This window comes from Chiloscyllium punctatum, chromosome 18 (genome assembly GCF_047496795.1).
Source record: "Chiloscyllium punctatum isolate Juve2018m chromosome 18, sChiPun1.3, whole genome shotgun sequence".
Taxonomy (NCBI): Eukaryota; Metazoa; Chordata; class Chondrichthyes; order Orectolobiformes; family Hemiscylliidae; genus Chiloscyllium; species Chiloscyllium punctatum.
In genome coordinates this window covers 99,687,194-99,714,770 of record NC_092756.1, presented here as the reverse complement: position 1 = coordinate 99,714,770, position 27,577 = coordinate 99,687,194, and the positions used below count along the sequence as shown (strand labels likewise).

Sequence of the window (27,577 nt, the reverse complement as noted above, 5' to 3'; positions counted from 1 at the left end):
TTTATCAATTTTGAATTATGGACTGGAATTGATTGATGGGATTTGGAACAGCCTATGGGAGAAAGAAAGGAACAGAACAAACAAGCCTTGTTTGTTTGTGAGGCCAGACCTGGAGGTTAATTGCAGGATGATTCTTGATTAAAGGCATTCCAACAGACACAGTGATCCTCGGAATAGCATTGTGTTTAAACAGACAGAAGAGGCTGGCTATTAACAGGGTCAGTATCTGGGAATTGATTCTGGCAAGTCCGAAAGAGACGCGATGTTCAAGCAGATGGCACATTTTGAATGATAACTGAGGTCTCGGGAAGAGATGATCAGTCAATCAGTGTGAAAGTACAACTATAATTGTTTCAGAACAAAACATCTGTTCTGAGAAGGGGTCACCAGACCTGAAACGTTAACTCTGATTTTGCTTCACAGACACTGCCAGACCTACTGAGCTTTTCCAGTTATTTTTGAATGATGTTTTCTGGGAGATAGTTCTGGGCTGCTGTTGAGACAGCATGTAGATTGGAAATATTCCTGCATAATCTTGTCAACCAATATCCCGAATCCACAGATTAGGAAGCTGAGTGGGAAATTTGCTCCTTTTCCCCAGGTGAACTCTGAATGTGACCCTGACCAAACTTTCAGAAAATCAACCATGCAGCCCAAATAGATGCCTGTGAAGCAATGCAATTTGAAAGGTATTTAAGTAATCTGTCCAAGAACAAAGTTCATGATCATCTCCTCAATACTGCCAAAACACCAGTTTTGATGTCACATACAGGATTTGTAATTTTGTTTCTGATTCCTGAGTCAAGTTGTTTCTGTAAACAGTGACCAACGGTGATCCCAGCACTGATCACTGAGGAACACCACTTCCCACAGTCCCCCCAGTCTGAGTAACTGCTTCAACCCCTACACTGTGTTTGCTGTTTTATAACCAGCTTGCTCTCCATCCTGCTCCTTGTCCCCTGCCTCCACGTGTATTTGAAACATGTCAATACAAAGCTTGTTAATCCTCATGGACCCAGCTCCCATATACCAGCACAGTCAATAATGCCCCACACAGAGATCTACAAACCATCATCTCGTCCTGAAGTGATCACTTTGATTTTCCTTTCTTTGCTTTCTTTAGAATCTGAAATGGAAACGGATTTTTGATGATCAAATGGAAAATGAGTGTGAAATGTTCACAATTGAAAAGTGTGTCCCTGTCACACGTTGATTTTTGCTCACACTAATACATTGCAGCAGCCACTGAATGACTCAGCTCACCACGAGCCATACTCTGTGGCCTCCTGGATCTTCAGATACAGGAACAGTGAGCTGAGCACTGACTCTGGGCTCTGAGCTTTGACCTTCAATCCAAGGCCAATGGATCCAAACAGATTCCCAACCATTAGTACAGTTATCAATAGATTACTCAGCAATGATTGTTAGAAACATGGACAGATTAAAATAGAAATATTGATACCTTGAGCCTCCGAGTGACTCGCTCTTTGTGCAGAATCTAGAACAGAAAGAAGAGAATTTCACAGGAGAGCCTCTGTGTCCCGTAATCAGAATAGGTTTAAACCTGTCCCTCCTGTTTTAATGAAATTTAAATCTGTAACGGTGACATGTTGTTGAAAGATGGGGATAAATACCTTTAGTATCAGGCGCACTCTCATTCTCCGCTGAGTCTGAAAGAGAGGGAACAGGATTTCAGTTTCAAGACCACATGAACCAATATCCAAATGGTTTTCAATGATCTCCCTCCCACTGTAAACCCTCCCCCACACTCAGCACTTGGACAGGGGACAGTTCCTGGTGTGAGTTGAAGCAGAATGACAGAGCATTGAGAACATGGAAACAATGAACTGCTGTGTGCTGGTGTTTATCCTCAACAAGAGCATCCTCCCATATCTCTTTACCTCACAGTCTTCACATTCCCTTCCATTACTGTCAGCACCCTCCATTCCCCACTGGATTCTTCTGCAATTGTCGAACAGTTATACCCAAGATCTGGGCTCCCACTGAACGGGAAGGAGTTTCTCTCTGTGAACCCGGTCAAACATGAGTTTTCATTGTAATGGTCTGTGTCAGAGACTCATCCTCAATCATCTGTCTCCCAGTGAAATAATCCTGAACCTGTTCAGTCTATGCTGATTGTTCTAACCTCCCATTTCCAGGATTACCCTGGGGAATGGACACTGTGTGCTCTCCAATGCTTCTATTTCTCTGGATAGAGTCACATACCGAACAGAAACAGCCTGTTCGGCCAAACTAATCCGTGCTTACCAGGTTTCCTAAACTGAAGTAGCTCTGATTAGAGACATAGAAACATGGAATGTGGGAGCAGGAGTAGGTCATTTGGCTGTTAAAACCTGCACCACCGTTCACTATGATCATGCAGTTTCGGTGTATCCCAATCTTGCTTTCTCTCCATACCCCTAGATCTCTCCAGCTGCAAGGGCCATATCGAGCTCACTCTTAAATATATCCTAAGAACTTGCCTCAACAGCTTTCTGTGGTTGAGAATTCCACAGGTTTACAAGTCTATGAGTAAATAAATTCTTCATCATCTCAGTCCTGAATGGGTTTCCATGATAGAATATAATGTTAATCTGATAACAAATCAAAAGGCTAGTATTGATTCATCAATACCGACTGAGACCCGCAGTTTGGCATCACCAACAAACTCTGAAATTGTATTTCTGATTCCCCAGTTCAAGCTGTTTCTGTAAATAGTGACCAACAGTGATCCCAGCACTGATCCCTAAGGAACATCACTTCCCACATTTCCCTGCAGTCTGAGTACCTCACTTTAACCCCTACTCTGTTTGCTGTTTTGTAACAAGCTTGCTCTCCATCCTGCTCCTTGTCTCCTGGCTCCACATGTATTTGAATCATTTCAATAAAGAGCTTGTTAATCCTCATGGACCCAGCTCCCATATATTAACGCAGTTAATAATGCCCCACACACAGAGATCTACAAACCATCATCTCGTCCTGAAACGATCACTTTGATTTTCCTTTCATTACTTTCTTTGGAATCTGAAATGGAAACGGGAGTTTGATTGAAAGTGAGCGTGAAATGTTCACAATTGAAAAGTGTGTCCCTGTCACACATTGCTTTGTGCTCACACTCACATATTGCAGCAGCCACTGAATGGCTCAGCTCACCATTAGCTGCATTCCCAGTGCTCGAAGATTCAGCTCAGGTTTGGATTGGGGTCAGCTCATTTCACCAGGAAACTATGGGTTGAATCCTGGAGTCTCCAAGGTGAGGGAAACTCTCACTTCCTGCCCAGAGCTGACATTGTACTGAAGTTGTACTCTCTGGCCTCCTGGCTCTTCAGGTACAATGACAGTGAGCCATGCTCTGACTCTAGGCTCTGAACTTTGGCTAGATTAGAGTAGTGCTGGAAAAGCACAGCAGGTCAGGCAGCATCCGAGGAGCAGGAAAATTGACATTTCGGGCAAAAGCCCTTCATCTGGGGTGGAGAGATAAATGGAAGTGGGGTGGGGCTGGGGAGAAGGTAGCCAAGAGTACAATAGGTGGATGGAGGTGGGGATGGAGGTGATAGGTCGAGTTTGTTTCAGGACATGGTTGAAGAGCTTTAGAGCAGAGGAGATGACCTGGGGGTTGCAGTGAGAGGGAGACTCACTGAGATTCTTGTAGCAAGCGGAGGGGAACTTCTTCAAGGTAGGCATCCTTGCAAAAGGATTCGCAGTAAGATTAAAATCAACTAGGCAAAAGTGAGTCTAGACTCTGAACTTTGACTTCCCATCCAAGGCCAATGGATCCAAACAACTTCCCAGAATCATTAGTACAATAATTAATAGATTATGCAGCAGTGACTGTTAGAAATAGAGACAGATTAAAATACAAATATTGACACCTTGAGCCTCTGAGTGACTTGTTCGTTGTGCAGAATCTGGAACAGAAAGAAGAGATTTTCAGTTCCCCAATCCCAGGAGAGCGCCTGTGTCCCAATATCAGAATAGATTTAACCTGTCCCACCTGTTTTAATGACATTTAAATCTGTAACTGTGATGTGTTGTTGAAAGATGGGGATAAATACCTTCAGTATCAGGGACGGTCTCATTCTCCGCTGAGTCTGAAACAGAGGGAACAAGATTTCAGTCTCTGGACTACATGTTCCAATATCTGAATGGTTTTCACTCATCATCCTCCCATTGCAAACACCTCCCACACTCTGCACTTGGGCATGGCACAGTTCTGGATATGAGTTTAAGCTGAATATCAGACCATTACTCAATGATCTTAACTACTTTATTCCAAAATTAATGGAGACTAAAAGAAGAAACTTAGAGAACAGTATCTTAACATCTGTCAGAGGGATGTTATTGAAATTATTTGTTCGGACGTGAATCAGGACACTTGGGAAGGTCAGAATAATGCCAGCAGTGTTACTGTGTACATGGAGGATATGTAGTCCATTGTGTCTGCACACCAGCATGGCTTTGAGTCCTGCCCCTGCCCTTTCCCCTTTGCCATGCATATTTTTGTCTATTGAAATAATCATCCCTTAAATGCTTTTGAGAGAGCCAACAAAGTCTTGAGACAGGGAAGTAATGATAACAAATTAATTGAAATGTATTGAGGCAGTAGTATGCACTGTGGATAATGGGGAGGTGATGGATGTGCTGTCACTGGGATTCTAGAGGCAGGTGATAAGATGCAGCATCAAAGGTCATTGTGGAAAGTATACGTTTATAACGAGGGCAGCATTGTGGCTCAGTGATCAGCACTGCTGTCTCAGAGCACCAGGAACCCGGGTTCCATTCCACCCTGGGGCGACTATATAGAGTTTGTGCCGTCCCCCCACTGTCTGCATGGGCTTCCTTAGGTACTCCAATTCCCTCCCACAGTGCAAAGATGTGTAGGATAGGACAATTAGAGCTTGTCAGAGTTCTTTGATGAAGTGACCAAGAAGGTTGATGAGGGCAGGGTGGTAGATGTAGTCTACATGTATTTCAGTAAGGCCTTTGATAAGGTTCCACATGGTAGGCTGCTCTGGAGGCTAGATCACATGGAATCCAGGAAAACCTGGAAAATTGGATATAAAATTGGCTTGATGGTAGGAAGTGGAGTGTAATAATGGAAAGATGGTTGTCGGACTGGAGGCCTGTGACTAATGGAGAGTCTCAGCGGTCGGTGCTGGGCCCATTACTGTTTGTAATCTATATCATTGATTAGGATGAGAATGTACAAGACATGATTAGTAAGTTTGCTGATGACGCTAAAATAGGCAGCATCATGGACAGTGAGGAAGATTATCAGAACCTTGATCAGCTGGGGAAGTGGGCTGAGAAATGGCAAATGGAGTTTAATATCGATAAGTGTGAGGTCTTGTATTTTGCAAAGGCCAATCAAGGTCGAAGTTTCATGGTGAATGGTAGGGCCTTAAGGAGTGTAGTGGAACAGAGGGACCTTGGAATTGAGGTACACCATTCTCTGAAAGTGGAGTCCCAGGTAAACAGGGCAGTGAAGAAGTCTTTTGACAAATGGGCTGTCATCAGTCAGTGCACCGAGTATAGAGGTTGGGAAGTTATATTGCAGTTATACAGTTATACAGTATTGAAGTTATACCTTCAGTTTTAGTCACCTTGTTATAGGAAGGATATTATTAAACTGGAAAGAGTGCAGAAGAAATTTACAAGGGTGTTGCCTGGACTCAATGGTCTAAGTTATAATGAGAGGTTGGAAAAGCTAGGACGTTTTTCTTTAAAGCATAGGAGACTGAGGTGGGACCATATAGAAGTGTATAAGTTCATGAGAGGCATGGATAGGGTGAATGCACTTAGTCTTTTTCTCAGGGTTGGGGAATTGCAGACTGGAGGGCATGTGTTTAAGGTTAGAGGGGAAAGAATAAAAGGGGCTGCTTTTTCACACAGATGGTAGTATGCACGTAGAATGAGTTGCCAGCAGAAGTAGTTGAGGCAGGTACAATTAACAACATTTAAAAGGCATTTGGACAAATGCATGGATAGGAAAGGATTAGAAGGATATGGGCCAAGTGCAGGGAAATTGGGCTAACATGGATGGACATTTTGATCAGCATGGACCAGTTTGGGCCAAAGGGATTACATCCATGCCATAGAACTCTAGATACAAGGCTAATTTGGGATGCCCTTTGGACAGTTTGAGCAGACCGGATGGACCTAATGACCTGTTTCTGCACTAGAGTGATTCTATGATCCTACATAGGAGGCAGCATACTGGGATGGATAGGTTGTTGGCTAATGAACAGAACATATAGGGTCATCGTAGGTGGATCATTTCTGGTTGGTATGATGTAATGATGAGAGGTGTGCCATAGAGATCAGTGCTGGGACCTCATCTTATCGCAATTTATAGAAAGGACTTGGTTGGAGGGAGGGATGAGATGGTGATGAAATTCACTGATGAGTTAAAAATGGATTGGAAAGGAAATTGTGAAGTGCACATAACAAAGGAAGAACAGGAAAAAGGGAGGCTAATCAGTTTGCAATGACTTGGCAAATGGAGTATAGTTGGGAAAACCTGAAATTGTCCATTTTGGCAGAAAAAAATGAAAGAATCACATTATGTAAATGGTGAGGATTTGCAGAAGGATCTGAGCATCTGCATGGAAAAATCAAAAAATGTTGGTGTGCCAGTATTGCAAGTAATTACAAAAGACAACACAGTGCCCCTGCTTTTTGTGAAGGAAATTGAATACAAATGTCATATAAAAACCAAAATAAATTAGAGAAACAGCAGGTCTGGCAGTATCTGTGGAGAGAGAAACAGAGTTAAAGCATTGAGTCCAGTCTGACTGTTCTCTAGAACTCCATTTCCGTCAATTCTATTTCTCTGTCCATAACTGTTGTCAGACCTGCTGAGTTTCTCCAGGACTTTCTATTTGCTGTTTTGTAACCAGCTTGTTCTCCATCCTGCTCCTTGTCCCCTGCCTCCACGTGTATTTGAATCATTTCAGTAAAGAGCTTGTTAATCCTCATGGACCCAGCTCCCATATATTAGTGCAGTCAATAATGTCCCACACAGAGAGATCTACAAACCATCATCCCGTCCTGAAGCGATCACTTTGATTTTCCTTTCACCGCTTTCTTTAGAATCTGAAATGGAAACAGGTTTTTGATGATCAAATGGAAAATGAGTGTGAAATGTTCACAATTGTAAAGTGTGTCCCTGTCACACGTTGCTTTTTGCTCACACTCACACCCTGCAGCAGCCACTGAATGGCTCAGCTCACCATCAGCTGCATTCCCATCATTCGTAGGGCCAGCTCAGGGTTGGATTGGGGTTGGCTCATTTCACCAGGAAACTGCAGGTTGAATCCTGGAGTCTCCAGGATGAGGGAGAGCCTCACTTTCTACCAGGAAGCCGCACTCTCTAACCTCCTTGCTCTTCAGATACAGGAACAGTGAGCCAAGTACTGACTCCGGGCTCTGAGCTTTGGCTTTCCATCCAAAGCCAATGGATCCAAACAGCTGCCCAGAATCATTAGTACAATCATTAATAGATTATTCAGCAGTGATTGTTTGAAATAGGGACAGATTAACACAGAAATATCAATACCTCGAGCCTCTGAGTGACTTGTTCTTTGTGCAGAATCTGGAATAGAAAATAACAGATTTTCAGTTCCCCAATCCCAGGAGAGCCTCTGTGTCCCATTGTCAGAATAGTTTAAACCTGTCCCTCCTGTTTCAAAGCTACTTAAATCTGTAACTGTGACATGTTGTTGAAAGTTGGGGATAAATACCTTCAGTATCAGGTGCACTCTCATTCTCCGCTGAGTTTGAAACAGAGAGAACAGGACTTCAGTTTCCAGAGCACACGTTCTGATATCCAAATAGTTTTCAATGATTTCTCTCCCACTGTAAACCCTCTCCCCACCCACTCAGCACTTGGGCAGGGAACAGCTCCCAATTGTTTCAATCAGTTACATTGTTGGTGATTTTTCAGGGATCACTGGAGTCAGGGAGAGTCCAGAGGATTGGAAAATGGCAAATGTAACCTCGCTGTTTTAGAAGCAAGAGAGGCAGAAGATGACAAACTATAGGCTGGTTAATCTAATGACCATTGGTAAGGTTTTTCGCTCCATTATTAAGGATTAGTTTGCAAAGCATCTGGAACTGCATGATAAAATTGGGCTGTGTCAGCATGGCTTCATCAAGGGGAGGTGATGACTGGTATATGTGTTAAAAATCTTTGAGGAGATAATGAGCAAGTTAGAAAAAAGGAGAGTCAGTGGACGTGATGTATTTTGATTTCCAGAAGGCCTTTAACTAGGTACTGCACAGGACGCTGCTAAATAAGATAAAAGCCTGTGTTGTTAGGGGCAAGATACTGGCATGGATAGAGGATTGGCTGACTGGCAGAAGGCAGACAGCAGGGACAAAGAGGTCTTTTTCAGGACAGCAGCCAATGACTACTGGAGTTCCGCAGGGATCGGTGTTGGGACCACAACTATTCATACATTACCACAGGAAGTAATTGATGCCAAAATATTGAATGCATTCAAGAAACAGCTAAATATATGACTTGGGGCAAATGGGATCAAAGTTCATGGGAGAAAGCAGGATTAGGCTATTGAGTTGGACGATCAGCCATAGTCGTGATGAATGACAGAGCAGGCTTGAAGGGCTGAAAGGCCTTCTCCTGCTCCTATCTTCTATGTTCCTATGTTTCTCTGTTATACATTAACGCTCCGGACAAAGGAACTGAGGGCAATGTTGCTATGTTTTCAGATCACACCAAGATAGGTGGAGGGACAGGTAGTATTCAGGAACTGGGGACACTGCAGATGGACTTGGACAGGCTAGGAGAGTGGGCAAAAGATTGGCAGATGGAATACAATGTGGGGGAGCATGAGGTTATTCTCTTTGATTGGAAGAATAGAGGTGTAGACTATTTTCTAAATGGGGAAAGGGTTTGGAAATCCGAAGCACAAAGGAAGTTGGGTGTCCGAGTTCAGAATTCTCCTAAGGTTAACATGCCGGTTCAGTTGGCAGTTAGGAAGGTAAATGTACTGTCAGCATTCAATTAAAGACAGCTAGAATAGAACAGCAGAGATTTATTTCTGAGGCTGTTTTAGGCTGTGGTCAGACCACATTTAAAATATTGTGAGCTGTTTTGGGCCCTGTATTTAAGGAAGGATGTGCTGGTAAAGGAGGGAGTCCAGAAGAGATTTACAACAATGGTCCCATGGATGAAGGGCTTCTCATATGAGGAACGGTTGAGGAATCTGGCTCTGTGCTTGATGGAAAAAGAACAAAACAACTCTCAGCACAGCACAGGAACGGCCCTTTTTTAACTTGTCTCACTAGGTTCATTGGATTAATGTGTCTGGAACCCTAGATTTCCATGTTCCTCCTCACAATTTCGATTCAGAGTTTCAAAGGAATCTGTGTCATCCATGTTCTTACAACTGAAGTCTCACCCTCACTCTCACTCTCATTATCCTGAAATAGCAATGAGCTGTGTTTGGACCCTCACCAACTTTTCATTAATTTTATCCTTTTATCAATTTTGAATTATGGACTGGAATTGATTGATGGGATTTGGAACAGCCTATGGGAGAAAGAAAGGAACAGAACAAACAAGCCTTGTTTGTTTGTGAGGCCAGACCTGGAGGTTAATTGCAGGATGATTCTTGATTAAAGGCATTCCAACAGACACAGTGATCCTCGGAATAGCATTGTGTTTAAACAGACAGAAGAGGCTGGCTATTAACAGGGTCAGTATCTGGGAATTGATTCTGGCAAGTCCGAAAGAGACGCGATGTTCAAGCAGATGGCACATTTTGAATGATAACTGAGGTCTCGGGAAGAGATGATCAGTCAATCAGTGTGAAAGTACAACTATAATTGTTTCAGAACAAAACATCTGTTCTGAGAAGGGGTCACCAGACCTGAAACGTTAACTCTGATTTTGCTTCACAGACACTGCCAGACCTACTGAGCTTTTCCAGTTATTTTTGAATGATGTTTTCTGGGAGATAGTTCTGGGCTGCTGTTGAGACAGCATGTAGATTGGAAATATTCCTGCATAATCTTGTCAACCAATATCCCGAATCCACAGATTAGGAAGCTGAGTGGGAAATTTGCTCCTTTTCCCCAGGTGAACTCTGAATGTGACCCTGACCAAACTTTCAGAAAATCAACCATGCAGCCCAAATAGATGCCTGTGAAGCAATGCAATTTGAAAGGTATTTAAGTAATCTGTCCAAGAACAAAGTTCATGATCATCTCCTCAATACTGCCAAAACACCAGTTTTGATGTCACATACAGGATTTGTAATTTTGTTTCTGATTCCTGAGTCAAGTTGTTTCTGTAAACAGTGACCAACGGTGATCCCAGCACTGATCACTGAGGAACACCACTTCCCACATTCCCCCCAGTCTGAGTAACTGCTTCAACCCCTACACTGTGTTTGCTGTTTTATAACCAGCTTGCTCTCCATCCTGCTCCTTGTCCCCTGCCTCCACGTGTATTTGAAACATGTCAATACAAAGCTTGTTAATCCTCATGGACCCAGCTCCCATATACCAGCACAGTCAATAATGCCCCACACAGAGATCTACAAACCATCATCTCGTCCTGAAGTGATCACTTTGATTTTCCTTTCTTTGCTTTCTTTAGAATCTGAAATGGAAACGGATTTTTGATGATCAAATGGAAAATGAGTGTGAAATGTTCACAATTGAAAAGTGTGTCCCTGTCACACGTTGATTTTTGCTCACACTAATACATTGCAGCAGCCACTGAATGACTCAGCTCACCACGAGCCATACTCTGTGGCCTCCTGGATCTTCAGATACAGGAACAGTGAGCTGAGCACTGACTCTGGGCTCTGAGCTTTGACCTTCAATCCAAGGCCAATGGATCCAAACAGATTCCCAACCATTAGTACAGTTATCAATAGATTACTCAGCAATGATTGTTAGAAACATGGACAGATTAAAATAGAAATATTGATACCTTGAGCCTCCGAGTGACTCGCTCTTTGTGCAGAATCTAGAACAGAAAGAAGAGAATTTCACAGGAGAGCCTCTGTGTCCCGTAATCAGAATAGGTTTAAACCTGTCCCTCCTGTTTTAATGAAATTTAAATCTGTAACGGTGACATGTTGTTGAAAGATGGGGATAAATACCTTTAGTATCAGGCGCACTCTCATTCTCCGCTGAGTCTGAAAGAGAGGGAACAGGATTTCAGTTTCAAGACCACATGAACCAATATCCAAATGGTTTTCAATGATCTCCCTCCCACTGTAAACCCTCCCCCCACACTCAGCACTTGGACAGGGGACAGTTCCTGGTGTGAGTTGAAGCAGAATGACAGAGCATTGAGAACATGGAAACAATGAACTGCTGTGTGCTGGTGTTTATCCTCAACAAGAGCATCCTCCCATATCTCTTTACCTCACAGTCTTCACATTCCCTTCCATTACTGTCAGCACCCTCCATTCCCCACTGGATTCTTCTGCAATTGTCGAACAGTTATACCCAAGATCTGGGCTCCCACTGAACGGGAAGGAGTTTCTCTCTGTGAACCCGGTCAAACATGAGTTTTCATTGTAATGGCCTGTGTCAGAGACTCATCCTCAATCATCTGTCTCCCAGTGAAATAATCCTGAACCTGTTCAGTCTATGCTGATTGTTCTAACCTCCCATTTCCAGGATTACCCTGGGGAATGGACACTGTGTGCTCTCCAATGCTTCTATTTCTCTGGATAGAGTCACATACCGAACAGAAACAGCCTGTTCGGCCAAACTAATCCGTGCTTACCAGGTTTCCTAAACTGAAGTAGCTCTGATTAGAGACATAGAAACATGGAATGTGGGAGCAGGAGTAGGTCATTTGGCTGTTAAAACCTGCACCACCGTTCACTATGATAATGCAGTTTCGGTGTATCCCAATCTTGCTTTCTCTCCATACCCCTAGATCTCTCCAGCTGCAAGGGCCATATCGAGCTCACTCTTAAATATATCCTAAGAACTTGCCTCAACAGCTTTCTGTGGTTGAGAATTCCACAGGTTTACAAGTCTATGAGTAAATAAATTCTTCATCATCTCAGTCCTGAATGGGTTTCCATGATAGAATATAATGTTAATCTGATAACAAATCAAAAGGCTAGTATTGATTCATCAATACCGACTGAGACCCGCAGTTTGGCATCACCAACAAACTCTGAAATTGTATTTCTGATTCCCCAGTTCAAGCTGTTTCTGTAAATAGTGACCAACAGTGATCCCAGCACTGATCCCTAAGGAACATCACTTCCCACATTTCCCTGCAGTCTGAGTACCTCACTTTAACCCCTACTCTGTTTGCTGTTTTGTAACAAGCTTGCTCTCCATCCTGCTCCTTGTCTCCTGGCTCCACATGTATTTGAATCATTTCAATAAAGAGCTTGTTAATCCTCATGGACCCAGCTCCCATATATTAACGCAGTTAATAATGCCCCACACACAGAGATCTACAAACCATCATCTCGTCCTGAAACGATCACTTTGATTTTCCTTTCATTACTTTCTTTGGAATCTGAAATGGAAACGGGAGTTTGATTGAAAGTGAGCGTGAAATGTTCACAATTGAAAAGTGTGTCCCTGTCACACATTGCTTTGTGCTCACACTCACATATTGCAGCAGCCACTGAATGGCTCAGCTCACCATTAGCTGCATTCCCAGTGCTCGAAGATTCAGCTCAGGTTTGGATTGGGGTCAGCTCATTTCACCAGGAAACTATGGGTTGAATCCTGGAGTCTCCAAGGTGAGGGAAACTCTCACTTCCTGCCCAGAGCTGACATTGTACTGAAGTTGTACTCTCTGGCCTCCTGGCTCTTCAGGTACAATGACAGTGAGCCATGCTCTGACTCTAGGCTCTGAACTTTGGCTAGATTAGAGTAGTGCTGGAAAAGCACAGCAGGTCAGGCAGCATCCGAGGAGCAGGAAAATTGACATTTCGGGCAAAAGCCCTTCATCTGGGGTGGAGAGATAAATGGAAGTGGGGTGGGGCTGGGGAGAAGGTAGCCAAGAGTACAATAGGTGGATGGAGGTGGGGATGGAGGTGATAGGTCGAGTTTGTTTCAGGACATGGTTGAAGAGCTTCAGAGCAGAGGAGATGACCTGGGGGTTGCAGTGAGAGGGAGACTCACTGAGATTCTTGTAGCAAGCGGAGGGGAACTTCTTCAAGGTAGGCATCCTTGCAAAAGGATTCGCAGTAAGATTAAAATCAACTAGGCAAAAGTGAGTCTAGACTCTGAACTTTGACTTCCCATCCAAGGCCAATGGATCCAAACAACTTCCCAGAATCATTAGTACAATAATTAATAGATTATGCAGCAGTGACTGTTAGAAATAGAGACAGATTAAAATACAAATATTGACACCTTGAGCCTCTGAGTGACTTGTTCGTTGTGCAGAATCTGGAACAGAAAGAAGAGATTTTCAGTTCCCCAATCCCAGGAGAGCGCCTGTGTCCCAATATCAGAATAGATTTAACCTGTCCCACCTGTTTTAATGACATTTAAATCTGTAACTGTGATGTGTTGTTGAAAGATGGGGATAAATACCTTCAGTATCAGGGACGGTCTCATTCTCCGCTGAGTCTGAAACAGAGGGAACAAGATTTCAGTCTCTGGACTACATGTTCCAATATCTGAATGGTTTTCACTCATCATCCTCCCATTGCAAACACCTCCCACACTCTGCACTTGGGCATGGCACAGTTCTGGATATGAGTTTAAGCTGAATATCAGACCATTACTCAATGATCTTAACTACTTTATTCCAAAATTAATGGAGACTAAAAGAAGAAACTTAGAGAACAGTATCTTAACATCTGTCAGAGGGATGTTATTGAAATTATTTGTTCGGACGTGAATCAGGACACTTGGGAAGGTCAGAATAATGCCAGCAGTGTTACTGTGTACATGGAGGATATGTAGTCCATTGTGCCTGCACACCAGCATGGCTTTGAGTCCTGCCCCTGCCCTTTCCCCTTTGCCATGCATATTTTTGTCTATTGAAATAATCATCCCTTAAATGCTTTTGAGAGAGCCAACAAAGTCTTGAGACAGGGAAGTAATGATAACAAATTAATTGAAATGTATTGAGGCAGTAGTATGCACTGTGGATAATGGGGAGGTGATGGATGTGCTGTCACTGGGATTCTAGAGGCAGGTGATAAGATGCAGCATCAAAGGTCATTGTGGAAAGTATACGTTTATAACGAGGGCAGCATTGTGGCTCAGTGATCAGCACTGCTGTCTCAGAGCACCAGGAACCCGGGTTCCATTCCACCCTGGGGCGACTATATAGAGTTTGTGCCGTCCCCCCACTGTCTGCATGGGCTTCCTTAGGTACTCCAATTCCCTCCCACAGTGCAAAGATGTGTAGGATAGGACAATTAGAGCTTGTCAGAGTTATTTGATGAAGTGACCAAGAAGGTTGATGAGGGCAGGGTGGTAGATGTAGTCTACATGTATTTCAGTAAGGCCTTTGATAAGGTTCCACATGGTAGGCTGCTCTGGAGGCTAGATCACATGGAATCCAGGAAAACCTGGAAAATTGGATATAAAATTGGCTTGATGGTAGGAAGTGGAGTGTAATAATGGAAAGATGGTTGTCGGACTGGAGGCCTGTGACTAATGGAGAGTCTCAGCGGTCGGTGCTGGGCCCATTACTGTTTGTAATCTATATCATTGATTAGGATGAGAATGTACAAGACATGATTAGTAAGTTTGCTGATGACGCTAAAATAGGCAGCATCATGGACAGTGAGGAAGATTATCAGAACCTTGATCAGCTGGGGAAGTGGGCTGAGAAATGGCAAATGGAGTTTAATATCGATAAGTGTGAGGTCTTGTATTTTGCAAAGGCCAATCAAGGTCGAAGTTTCATGGTGAATGGTAGGGCCTTAAGGAGTGTAGTGGAACAGAGGGACCTTGGAATTGAGGTACACCATTCTCTGAAAGTGGAGTCCCAGGTAAACAGGGCAGTGAAGAAGTCTTTTGACAAATGGGCTGTCATCAGTCAGTGCACCGAGTATAGAGGTTGGGAAGTTATATTGCAGTTATACAGTTATACAGTATTGAAGTTATACCTTCAGTTTTAGTCACCTTGTTATAGGAAGGATATTATTAAACTGGAAAGAGTGCAGAAGAAATTTACAAGGGTGTTGCCTGGACTCAATGGTCTAAGTTATAATGAGAGGTTGGAAAAGCTAGGACGTTTTTCTTTAAAGCATAGGAGACTGAGGTGGGACCATATAGAAGTGTATAAGTTCATGAGAGGCATGGATAGGGTGAATGCACTTAGTCTTTTTCTCAGGGTTGGGGAATTGCAGACTGGAGGGCATGTGTTTAAGGTTAGAGGGGAAAGAATAAAAGGGGCTGCTTTTTCACACAGATGGTAGTATGCACGTAGAATGAGTTGCCAGCAGAAGTAGTTGAGGCAGGTACAATTAACAACATTTAAAAGGCATTTGGACAAATGCATGGATAGGAAAGGATTAGAAGGATATGGGCCAAGTGCAGGGAAATTGGGCTAACATGGATGGACATTTTGATCAGCATGGACCAGTTTGGGCCAAAGGGATTACATCCATGCCATAGAACTCTAGATACAAGGCTAATTTGGGATGCCCTTTGGACAGTTTGAGCAGACCGGGTGGACCTAATGACCTGTTTCTGCACTAGAGTGATTCTATGATCCTACATAGGAGGCAGCATACTGGGATGGATAGGTTGTTGGCTAATGAACAGAACATATAGGGTCATCGTAGGTGGATCATTTCTGGTTGGTATGATGTAATGATGAGAGGTGTGCCAGAGATCAGTGCTGGGACCTCATCTTATCGCAATTTATAGAAAGGACTTGGTTGGAGGGAGGGATGAGATGGTGATGAAATTCACTGATGAGTTAAAAATGGATTGGAAAGGAAATTGTGAAGTGCACATAACAAAGGAAGAACAGGAAAAAGGGAGGCTAATCAGTTTGCAATGACTTGGCAAATGGAGTATAGTTGGGAAAACCTGAAATTGTCCATTTTGGCAGAAAAAAATGAAAGAATCACATTATGTAAATGGTGAGGATTTGCAGAAGGATCTGAGCATCTGCATGGAAAAATCAAAAAATGTTGGTGTGCCAGTATTGCAAGTAATTACAAAAGACAACACAGTGCCCCTGCTTTTTGTGAAGGAAATTGAATACAAATGTCATATAAAAACCAAAATAAATTAGAGAAACAGCAGGTCTGGCAGTATCTGTGGAGAGAGAAACAGAGTTAAAGCATTGAGTCCAGTCTGACTGTTCTCTAGAACTCCATTTCCGTCAATTCTATTTCTCTGTCCATAACTGTTGTCAGACCTGCTGAGTTTCTCCAGGACTTTCTATTTGCTGTTTTGTAACCAGCTTGTTCTCCATCCTGCTCCTTGTCCCCTGCCTCCACGTGTATTTGAATCATTTCAGTAAAGAGCTTGTTAATCCTCATGGACCCAGCTCCCATATATTAGTGCAGTCAATAATGTCCCACACAGAGAGATCTACAAACCATCATCCCGTCCTGAAGCGATCACTTTGATTTTCCTTTCACCGCTTTCTTTAGAATCTGAAATGGAAACAGGTTTTTGATGATCAAATGGAAAATGAGTGTGAAATGTTCACAATTGTAAAGTGTGTCCCTGTCACACGTTGCTTTTTGCTCACACTCACACCCTGCAGCAGCCACTGAATGGCTCAGCTCACCATCAGCTGCATTCCCATCATTCGTAGGGCCAGCTCAGGGTTGGATTGGGGTTGGCTCATTTCACCAGGAAACTGCAGGTTGAATCCTGGAGTCTCCAGGATGAGGGAGAGCCTCACTTTCTACCAGGAAGCCGCACTCTCTAACCTCCTTGCTCTTCAGATACAGGAACAGTGAGCCAAGTACTGACTCCGGGCTCTGAGCTTTGGCTTTCCATCCAAAGCCAATGGATCCAAACAGCTGCCCAGAATCATTAGTACAATCATTAATAGATTATTCAGCAGTGATTGTTTGAAATAGGGACAGATTAACACAGAAATATCAATACCTCGAGCCTCTGAGTGACTTGTTCTTTGTGCAGAATCTGGAATAGAAAATAACAGATTTTCAGTTCCCCAATCCCAGGAGAGCCTCTGTGTCCCATTGTCAGAATAGTTTAAACCTGTCCCTCCTGTTTCAAAGCTACTTAAATCTGTAACTGTGACATGTTGTTGAAAGTTGGGGATAAATACCTTCAGTATCAGGTGCACTCTCATTCTCCGCTGAGTTTGAAACAGAGAGAACAGGACTTCAGTTTCCAGAGCACACGTTCTGATATCCAAATAGTTTTCAATGATTTCTCTCCCACTGTAAACCCTCTCCCCACCCACTCAGCACTTGGGCAGGGAACAGCTCCCAATTGTTTCAATCAGTTACATTGTTGGTGATTTTTCAGGGATCACTGGAGTCAGGGAGAGTCCAGAGGATTGGAAAATGGCAAATGTAACCTCGCTGTTTTAGAAGCAAGAGAGGCAGAAGATGACAAACTATAGGCTGGTTAATCTAATGACCATTGGTAAGGTTTTTCGCTCCATTATTAAGGATTAGTTTGCAAAGCATCTGGAACTGCATGATAAAATTGGGCTGTGTCAGCATGGCTTCATCAAGGGGAGGTGATGACTGGTATATGTGTTAAAAATCTTTGAGGAGATAATGAGCAAGTTAGAAAAAAGGAGAGTCAGTGGACGTGATGTATTTTGATTTCCAGAAGGCCTTTAACTAGGTACTGCACAGGACGCTGCTAAATAAGATAAAAGCCTGTGTTGTTAGGGGCAAGATACTGGCATGGATAGAGGATTGGCTGACTGGCAGAAGGCAGACAGCAGGGACAAAGAGGTCTTTTTCAGGACAGCAGCCAATGACTACTGGAGTTCCGCAGGGATCGGTGTTGGGACCACAACTATTCATACATTACCACAGGAAGTAATTGATGCCAAAATATTGAATGCATTCAAGAAACAGCTAAATATATGACTTGGGGCAAATGGGATCAAAGTTCATGGGAGAAAGCAGGATTAGGCTATTGAGTTGGACGATCAGCCATAGTCGTGATGAATGACAGAGCAGGCTTGAAGGGCTGAAAGGCCTTCTCCTGCTCCTATCTTCTATGTTCCTATGTTTCTCTGTTATACATTAACGCTCCGGACAAAGGAACTGAGGGCAATGTTGCTATGTTTTCAGATCACACCAAGATAGGTGGAGGGACAGGTAGTATTCAGGAACTGGGGACACTGCAGATGGACTTGGACAGGCTAGGAGAGTGGGCAAAAGATTGGCAGATGGAATACAATGTGGGGGAGCATGAGGTTATTCTCTTTGATTGGAAGAATAGAGGTGTAGACTATTTTCTAAATGGGGAAAGGGTTTGGAAATCCGAAGCACAAAGGAAGTTGGGTGTCCGAGTTCAGAATTCTCCTAAGGTTAACATGCCGGTTCAGTTGGCAGTTAGGAAGGTAAATGTACTGTCAGCATTCAATTAAAGACAGCTAGAATAGAACAGCAGAGATTTATTTCTGAGGCTGTTTTAGGCTGTGGTCAGACCACATTTAAAATATTGTGAGCTGTTTTGGGCCCTGTATTTAAGGAAGGATGTGCTGGTAAAGGAGGGAGTCCAGAAGAGATTTACAACAATGGTCCCATGGATGAAGGGCTTCTCATATGAGGAACGGTTGAGGAATCTGGCTCTGTGCTTGATGGAAAAAGAACAAAACAACTCTCAGCACAGCACAGGAACGGCCCTTTTTTAACTTGTCTCACTAGGTTCATTGGATTAATGTGTCTGGAACCCTAGATTTCCATGTTCCTCCTCACAATTTCGATTCAGAGTTTCAAAGGAATCTGTGTCATCCATGTTCTTACAACTGAAGTCTCACCCTCACTCTCACTCTCATTATCCTGAAATAGCAATGAGCTGTGTTTGGACCCTCACCAACTTTTCATTAATTTTATCCTTTTATCAATTTTGAATTATGGACTGGAATTGATTGATGGGATTTGGAACAGCCTATGGGAGAAAGAAAGGAACAGAACAAACAAGCCTTGTTTGTTTGTGAGGCCAGACCTGGAGGTTAATTGCAGGATGATTCTTGATTAAAGGCATTCCAACAGACACAGTGATCCTCGGAATAGCATTGTGTTTAAACAGACAGAAGAGGCTGGCTATTAACAGGGTCAGTATCTGGGAATTGATTCTGGCAAGTCCGAAAGAGACGCGATGTTCAAGCAGATGGCACATTTTGAATGATAACTGAGGTCTCGGGAAGAGATGATCAGTCAATCAGTGTGAAAGTACAACTATAATTGTTTCAGAACAAAACATCTGTTCTGAGAAGGGGTCACCAGACCTGAAACGTTAACTCTGATTTTGCTTCACAGACACTGCCAGACCTACTGAGCTTTTCCAGTTATTTTTGAATGATGTTTTCTGGGAGATAGTTCTGGGCTGCTGTTGAGACAGCATGTAGATTGGAAATATTCCTGCATAATCTTGTCAACCAATATCCCGAATCCACAGATTAGGAAGCTGAGTGGGAAATTTGCTCCTTTTCCCCAGGTGAACTCTGAATGTGACCCTGACCAAACTTTCAGAAAATCAACCATGCAGCCCAAATAGATGCCTGTGAAGCAATGCAATTTGAAAGGTATTTAAGTAATCTGTCCAAGAACAAAGTTCATGATCATCTCCTCAATACTGCCAAAACACCAGTTTTGATGTCACATACAGGATTTGTAATTTTGTTTCTGATTCCTGAGTCAAGTTGTTTCTGTAAACAGTGACCAACGGTGATCCCAGCACTGATCACTGAGGAACACCACTTCCCACATTCCCCCCAGTCTGAGTAACTGCTTCAACCCCTACACTGTGTTTGCTGTTTTATAACCAGCTTGCTCTCCATCCTGCTCCTTGTCCCCTGCCTCCACGTGTATTTGAAACATGTCAATACAAAGCTTGTTAATCCTCATGGACCCAGCTCCCATATACCAGCACAGTCAATAATGCCCCACACAGAGATCTACAAACCATCATCTCGTCCTGAAGTGATCACTTTGATTTTCCTTTCTTTGCTTTCTTTAGAATCTGAAATGGAAACGGATTTTTGATGATCAAATGGAAAATGAGTGTGAAATGTTCACAATTGAAAAGTGTGTCCCTGTCACACGTTGATTTTTGCTCACACTAATACATTGCAGCAGCCACTGAATGACTCAGCTCACCACGAGCCATACTCTGTGGCCTCCTGGATCTTCAGATACAGGAACAGTGAGCTGAGCACTGACTCTGGGCTCTGAGCTTTGACCTTCAATCCAAGGCCAATGGATCCAAACAGATTCCCAACCATTAGTACAGTTATCAATAGATTACTCAGCAATGATTGTTAGAAACATGGACAGATTAAAATAGAAATATTGATACCTTGAGCCTCCGAGTGACTCGCTCTTTGTGCAGAATCTAGAACAGAAAGAAGAGAATTTCACAGGAGAGCCTCTGTGTCCCGTAATCAGAATAGGTTTAAACCTGTCCCTCCTGTTTTAATGAAATTTAAATCTGTAACGGTGACATGTTGTTGAAAGATGGGGATAAATACCTTTAGTATCAGGCGCACTCTCATTCTCCGCTGAGTCTGAAAGAGAGGGAACAGGATTTCAGTTTCAAGACCACATGAACCAATATCCAAATGGTTTTCAATGATCTCCCTCCCACTGTAAACCCTCCCCCCACACTCAGCACTTGGACAGGGGACAGTTCCTGGTGTGAGTTGAAGCAGAATGACAGAGCATTGAGAACATGGAAACAATGAACTGCTGTGTGCTGGTGTTTATCCTCAACAAGAGCATCCTCCCATATCTCTTTACCTCACAGTCTTCACATTCCCTTCCATTACTGTCAGCACCCTCCATTCCCCACTGGATTCTTCTGCAATTGTCGAACAGTTATACCCAAGATCTGGGCTCCCACTGAACGGGAAGGAGTTTCTCTCTGTGAACCCGGTCAAACATGAGTTTTCATTGTAATGGCCTGTGTCAGAGACTCATCCTCAATCATCTGTCTCCCAGTGAAATAATCCTGAACCTGTTCAGTCTATGCTGATTGTTCTAACCTCCCATTTCCAGGATTACCCTGGGGAATGGACACTGTGTGCTCTCCAATGCTTCTATTTCTCTGGATAGAGTCACATACCGAACAGAAACAGCCTGTTCGGCCAAACTAATCCGTGCTTACCAGGTTTCCTAAACTGAAGTAGCTCTGATTAGAGACATAGAAACATGGAATGTGGGAGCAGGAGTAGGTCATTTGGCTGTTAAAACCTGCACCACCGTTCACTATGATCATGCAGTTTCGGTGTATCCCAATCTTGCTTTCTCTCCATACCCCTAGATCTCTCCAGCTGCAAGGGCCATATCGAGCTCACTCTTAAATATATCCTAAGAACTTGCCTCAACAGCTTTCTGTGGTTGAGAATTCCACAGGTTTACAAGTCTATGAGTAAATAAATTCTTCATCATCTCAGTCCTGAATGGGTTTCCATGATAGAATATAATGTTAATCTGATAACAAATCAAAAGGCTAGTATTGATTCATCAATACCGACTGAGACCCGCAGTTTGGCATCACCAACAAACTCTGAAATTGTATTTCTGATTCCCCAGTTCAAGCTGTTTCTGTAAATAGTGACCAACAGTGATCCCAGCACTGATCCCTAAGGAACATCACTTCCCACATTTCCCTGCAGTCTGAGTACCTCACTTTAACCCCTACTCTGTTTGCTGTTTTGTAACCAGCTTGCTCTCCATCCTGCTCCTTGTCTCCTGGCTCCACATGTATTTGAATCATTTCAATAAAGAGCTTGTTAATCCTCATGGACCCAGCTCCCATATATTAACGCAGTTAATAATGCCCCACACACAGAGATCTACAAACCATCATCTCGTCCTGAAACGATCACTTTGATTTTCCTTTCATTACTTTCTTTGGAATCTGAAATGGAAACGGGAGTTTGATTGAAAGTGAGCGTGAAATGTTCACAATTGAAAAGTGTGTCCCTGTCACACATTGCTTTGTGCTCACACTCACATATTGCAGCAGCCACTGAATGGCTCAGCTCACCATTAGCTGCATTCCCAGTGCTCGAAGATTCAGCTCAGGTTTGGATTGGGGTCAGCTCATTTCACCAGGAAACTATGGGTTGAATCCTGGAGTCTCCAAGGTGAGGGAAACTCTCACTTCCTGCCCGGAGCTGACATTGTACTGAAGTTGTACTCTCTGGCCTCCTGGCTCTTCAGGTACAATGACAGTGAGCCATGCTCTGACTCTAGGCTCTGAACTTTGGCTAGATTAGAGTAGTGCTGGAAAAGCACAGCAGGTCAGGCAGCATCCGAGGAGCAGGAAAATTGACATTTCGGGCAAAAGCCCTTCATCTGGGGTGGAGAGATAAATGGAAGTGGGGTGGGGCTGGGGAGAAGGTAGCCAAGAGTACAATAGGTGGATGGAGGTGGGGATGGAGGTGATAGGTCGAGTTTGTTTCAGGACATGGTTGAAGAGCTTTAGAGCAGAGGAGATGACCTGGGGGTTGCAGTGAGAGGGAGACTCACTGAGATTCTTGTAGCAAGCGGAGGGGAACTTCTTCAAGGTAGGCATCCTTGCAAAAGGATTCGCAGTAAGATTAAAATCAACTAGGCAAAAGTGAGTCTAGACTCTGAACTTTGACTTCCCATCCAAGGTCAATGGATCCAAACAACTTCCCAGAATCATTAGTACAATAATTAATAGATTATGCAGCAGCGACTGTTAGAAATAGAGACAGATTAAAATACAAATATTGACACCTTGAGCCTCTGAGTGACTTGTTCGTTGTGCAGAATCTGGAACAGAAAGAAGAGATTTTCAGTTCCCCAATCCCAGGAGAGCGCCTGTGTCCCAATATCAGAATAGATTTAACCTGTCCCACCTGTTTTAATGACATTTAAATCTGTAACTGTGATGTGTTGTTGAAAGATGGGGATAAATACCTTCAGTATCAGGGACGGTCTCATTCTCCGCTGAGTCTGAAACAGAGGGAACAAGATTTCAGTCTCTGGACTACATGTTCCAATATCTGAATGGTTTTCACTCATCATCCTCCCATTGCAAACACCTCCCACACTCTGCACTTGGGCATGGCACAGTTCTGGATATGAGTTTAAGCTGAATATCAGACCATTACTCAATGATCTTAACTACTTTATTCCAAAATTAATGGAGACTAAAAGAAGAAACTTAGAGAACAGTATCTTAACATCTGTCAGAGGGATGTTATTGAAATTATTTGTTCGGACGTGAATCAGGACACTTGGGAAGGTCAGAATAATGCCAGCAGTGTTACTGTGTACATGGAGGATATGTAGTCCATTGTGTCTGCACACCAGCATGGCTTTGAGTCCTGCCCCTGCCCTTTCCCCTTTGCCATGCATATTTTTGTCTATTGAAATAATCATCCCTTAAATGCTTTTGAGAGAGCCAACAAAGTCTTGAGACAGGGAAGTAATGATAACAAATTAATTGAAATGTATTGAGGCAGTAGTATGCACTGTGGATAATGGGGAGGTGATGGATGTGCTGTCACTGGGATTCTAGAGGCAGGTGATAAGATGCAGCATCAAAGGTCATTGTGGAAAGTATACGTTTATAACGAGGGCAGCATTGTGGCTCAGTGATCAGCACTGCTGTCTCAGAGCGCTAGGAACCTGGGTTCCATTCCACCCTGGGGCGACTATATGGAGTTTGTGCCGTCCCCCCACTGTCTGCATGGACTTCCTTAGGTACTCCAATTCCCTCCCACAGTGCAAAGATGTGTAGGATAGGACAATTAGAGCTTGTCAGAGTTATTTGATGAAGTGACCAAGAAGGTTGATGAGGGCAGGGTGGTAGATGTAGTCTACTTGGATTTCAGTAAGGCCTTTGATAAGATTCCACATGGTAGACTGCTCTGGAGGCTAGATCACATGGAATCCAGGAAAACCTGGAAAATTGGATATAAAATTGGCTTGATGTTAGGAAGTGGAGTGTAATAATGGAAAGATGGTTGTCGGACTGGAGGCCTGTGACTAATGGAGAGTCTCAGCGGTCGGTGCTGGGCCCATTACTGTTTGTAATCTATATCATTGATTAGGATGAGAATGTACAAGGCATGATTAGTAAGTTTGCTGATGACGCTAAAATAGGCAGCATCGTAGACAGTGAGGAAGATTATCAGAACCTTGATCAGCTGGGGAAGTGGGCTGAGAAATGGCAAATGGAGTTTAATATCGATAAGTGTGAAGTCTTGTATTTTTCAAAGGCCAATCAAGGTCGAAGTTTCATGGTGAATGGTAGGACCTTAAGGAGTGTAGTGGAACAGAGGGACCTTGGAATTGAGGTACACCATTCTCTGAAAGTGGAGTCCCAGGTAAACAGGGCAGTGAAGAAGTCTTTTGACAAATGGGCCATCATCAGTCAGTGCACCAAGTATAGAGGTTGGGAAGTTATATTGCAGTGATACAGTTATATAGTATTGAAGTTATACCTTCAGTTTTAGTCACCTTGTTATAGGAAGGATATTATGAAACTGGAAAGAGTGCAGAAGAAATTTACAAGGGTGTTGCCTGGACTCAATGGTCTGAGTTATAGTGAGAGGTTGGAAAAGCTAGGACTTTTTTCTTTAGAGCATAGGAGACTGAGGTGGGACCATATAGAAGTGTATAAGTTCATGAGAGGCATGGATAGGGTGAATGCACTTAGTCTTTTTCTCAGGGTTGGGGAATTGCGGACTGGAGGGCATGGGTTTAAGGTTAGAGGGGAAAGAATAAAAGGGGCTGCTTTTTCACACAGATGGTGGTATGCACGTAGAATGAGTTGCCAGCAGAAGTAGTTGAGGCAGGTACAATTAACAACATTTAAAAGGCATTTGGACAAATGCATGGAGGGCTTTTGCCCGAAACGTCGATTTCACTGCTCGTTGGATGCTGCCTGAACTGCTGTGCTCTTCCAGCACCACTAATCCAGTATTTGCTTTTCAGCATCTGCAGTCATTGTTTTTACCTCAGAAGGATATGGGCCAAGTGCAGGGAAATGGGGCTAACATGGAGGGACATTTTGATCAGCATGGACCAGTTTGGGCCAAAGGGATTACATCCATGCCATAGAACTCCAGATACAAGGCTAATTTGGGATGTCCTTTGGACAGTTTGAGCAGACCGGATGGACCTCTTTCTGCACTAGAGTGATTCTATGATCCTACATAGGAGGCAGCATACTGGGATGGATAGGTTGTTGGCTAATGAACAGAACATATAGGGTCATCGTAGGTGGATCATTTCTGGTTGGTATGATGTAATGATGAGAGGTGTGCCATAGAGATCAGTGCTGGGACCTCATCTTATCGCAATTTATAGAAAGGACTTGGTTGGAGGGAGGGATGAGATGGTGATGAAATTCACTGATGAGTTAAAAATGGATTGGAAAGGAAATTGTGAAGTGCACATAACAAAGGAAGAACAGGAAAAAGGGAGGCTAATCAGTTTGCAATGACTTGGCAAATGGAGTATAGTTGGGAAAACCTGAAATTGTCCATTTTGGCAGAAAAAAATGAAAGAATCACATTATGTAAATGGTGAGGATTTGCAGAAGGATCTGAGCATCTGCATGGAAAAATCAAAAAATGTTGGTGTGCCAGTATTGCAAGTAATTACAAAAGACAACACAGTGCCCCTGCTTTTTGTGAAGGAAATTGAATACAAATGTCATATAAAAACCAAAATAAATTAGAGAAACAGCAGGTCTGGCAGTATCTGTGGAGAGAGAAACAGAGTTAAAGCATTGAGTCCAGTCTGACTGTTCTCTAGAACTCCATTTCCGTCAATTCTATTTCTCTGTCCATAACTGTTGTCAAACCTGCTGAGTTTCTCCAGGACTTTCTATTTGCTGTTTTGTAACCAGCTTGTTCTCCATCCTGCTCCTTGTCCCCTGCCTCCACGTGTATTTGAATCATTTCAGTAAAGAGCTTGTTAATCCTCATGGACCCAGCTCCCATATATTAGTGCAGTCAATAATGTCCCACACAGAGAGATCTACAAACCATCATCCCGTCCTGAAGCGATCACTTTGATTTTCCTTTCACCACTTTCTTTAGAATCTGAAATGGAAACAGGTTTTTGATGATCAAATGGAAAATGAGTGTGAAATGTTCACAATTGAAAAGTGTGTCCCTGTCACATGTTGCTTTTTGCTCACACTCACACCCTGCAGCAGCCACTGAATGGCTCAGCTCACCATCAGCTGCATTCCCATCATTCGTAGGGCCAGCTCAGGGTTGGATTGGGGTTGGCTCATTTCACCAGGAAACTGCAGGTTGAATCCTGGAGTCTCCAGAGTAGTGTGAGTCTCACTTCCTGCCCGGGGCTAAGAATGTCCCTAAGCCGCACTCTCTGGCCTCCTGGTTCTTCAGATACAGGAACAGTGAGCCAAGCACTGGCTCCGTGCTCTGATCTTTGGTTTTCCATCCAAGACCTATGTATCGCCAGGTATGTCCTGACCTAAAAGAGCAGGAGAAATCCAGGCCAATTACCACCCCATCAGTCTATTCTCAATCATCAGTGATGGAAGGTGTCATCAACAGTGCTATCAAGCAGCACAAGCTCAGCAATAACCTGCTCAGTGATGCCCACTTTGGGTTCTGTCAGGACCACTCAGCTCCTGACCTCATTATACCCTTTGCTCAAATATGGAACAAGAGCTGAATTCCAGAGGTGAGGTGATAGTGACAGCCCTTAACATCAAGGACGCATTTGAGTGAGTGTGGCATCAAGGAGCCCAAGCAAAACTGGAATCAATGGGTATCGGGGGCAAACTCTCATCTATTTGGAGTCAGGCTTGACACGTAGGAAGATGGTTGTGGTTGTTGGAGATCAGTCATCTCAACTCCAGAACATCTCTGCAGGAGTTCCTCAGAGAACTGTCCTAGGCCCAACCATGTTCAGCTGCTTCAAAAATTACCTTCTCTCCATCATAAAGTCACAAATGATTGCAGAATGCTCTGTCCCATTCATGACTCCTCAGATACTGATGCAGTCCATGTTCAAATGCAGCAAGGCCTGGGCTAACAAATGCCTACTAATGTTCTCACCATACAAATGCAAGCTATTGACCTCTCCAATAAGGGAGAATCTAATCATCGCCCCTTGATATGCAATGCAGAATCCCCCACTATCAACAACTCTTGAAGTTACCATTGACCAGAAACTGACCATGTAATTGACCATAACTCACCATATAAATACACTGGCCTCAAGTCCAGGTCAGAGGCTAGGAGTGCAGTGAGTAACTCTCCTCCTGACTCCCCAAAGCCTGTCCACAATCCATAAGGCAAAAGTCAGGAATCTAATAGAATATTCCCCAGTCGCCATGCAGGACAAAGCAGCATGATTGATTGGTACCACATCCGCAAGCATTTACTCCCTCCATGCAGCTCAGTAGTAGCAGTGTATACTATCTACAAGGTTCACTGCAGAAATTC

General features: G+C 43.4%; 1 protein-coding gene across 1 annotated transcript in view; it reads right to left on the bottom strand.

Annotated features, from left to right (window-relative positions):
- LOC140489128 (uncharacterized) overlaps positions 1 to 27,577 on the bottom strand; it is a 161,049-nt gene that overhangs the window by 94,731 nt on the left and 38,741 nt on the right. The window contains exons 15-37 of the mRNA XM_072588362.1: positions 26,141 to 26,197; positions 23,058 to 23,093; positions 22,875 to 22,910; positions 21,970 to 22,026; positions 20,636 to 20,671; positions 20,464 to 20,499; positions 20,071 to 20,127; positions 17,059 to 17,094; positions 16,539 to 16,595; positions 13,558 to 13,593; positions 13,375 to 13,410; positions 12,470 to 12,526; positions 11,136 to 11,171; positions 10,964 to 10,999; positions 10,571 to 10,627; positions 7,559 to 7,594; positions 7,039 to 7,095; positions 4,056 to 4,091; positions 3,873 to 3,908; positions 2,968 to 3,024; positions 1,635 to 1,670; positions 1,463 to 1,498; positions 1,070 to 1,126 (exon numbers count right to left, since the gene is read on the bottom strand). Coding sequence (XP_072444463.1) covers positions 1,070 to 1,126; positions 1,463 to 1,498; positions 1,635 to 1,670; positions 2,968 to 3,024; positions 3,873 to 3,908; positions 4,056 to 4,091; positions 7,039 to 7,095; positions 7,559 to 7,594; positions 10,571 to 10,627; positions 10,964 to 10,999; positions 11,136 to 11,171; positions 12,470 to 12,526; positions 13,375 to 13,410; positions 13,558 to 13,593; positions 16,539 to 16,595; positions 17,059 to 17,094; positions 20,071 to 20,127; positions 20,464 to 20,499; positions 20,636 to 20,671; positions 21,970 to 22,026; positions 22,875 to 22,910; positions 23,058 to 23,093; positions 26,141 to 26,197 — 1,017 coding nt within the window. The remainder of the gene's footprint in view (positions 1 to 1,069; positions 1,127 to 1,462; positions 1,499 to 1,634; positions 1,671 to 2,967; positions 3,025 to 3,872; positions 3,909 to 4,055; positions 4,092 to 7,038; positions 7,096 to 7,558; positions 7,595 to 10,570; positions 10,628 to 10,963; positions 11,000 to 11,135; positions 11,172 to 12,469; positions 12,527 to 13,374; positions 13,411 to 13,557; positions 13,594 to 16,538; positions 16,596 to 17,058; positions 17,095 to 20,070; positions 20,128 to 20,463; positions 20,500 to 20,635; positions 20,672 to 21,969; positions 22,027 to 22,874; positions 22,911 to 23,057; positions 23,094 to 26,140; positions 26,198 to 27,577) is intronic.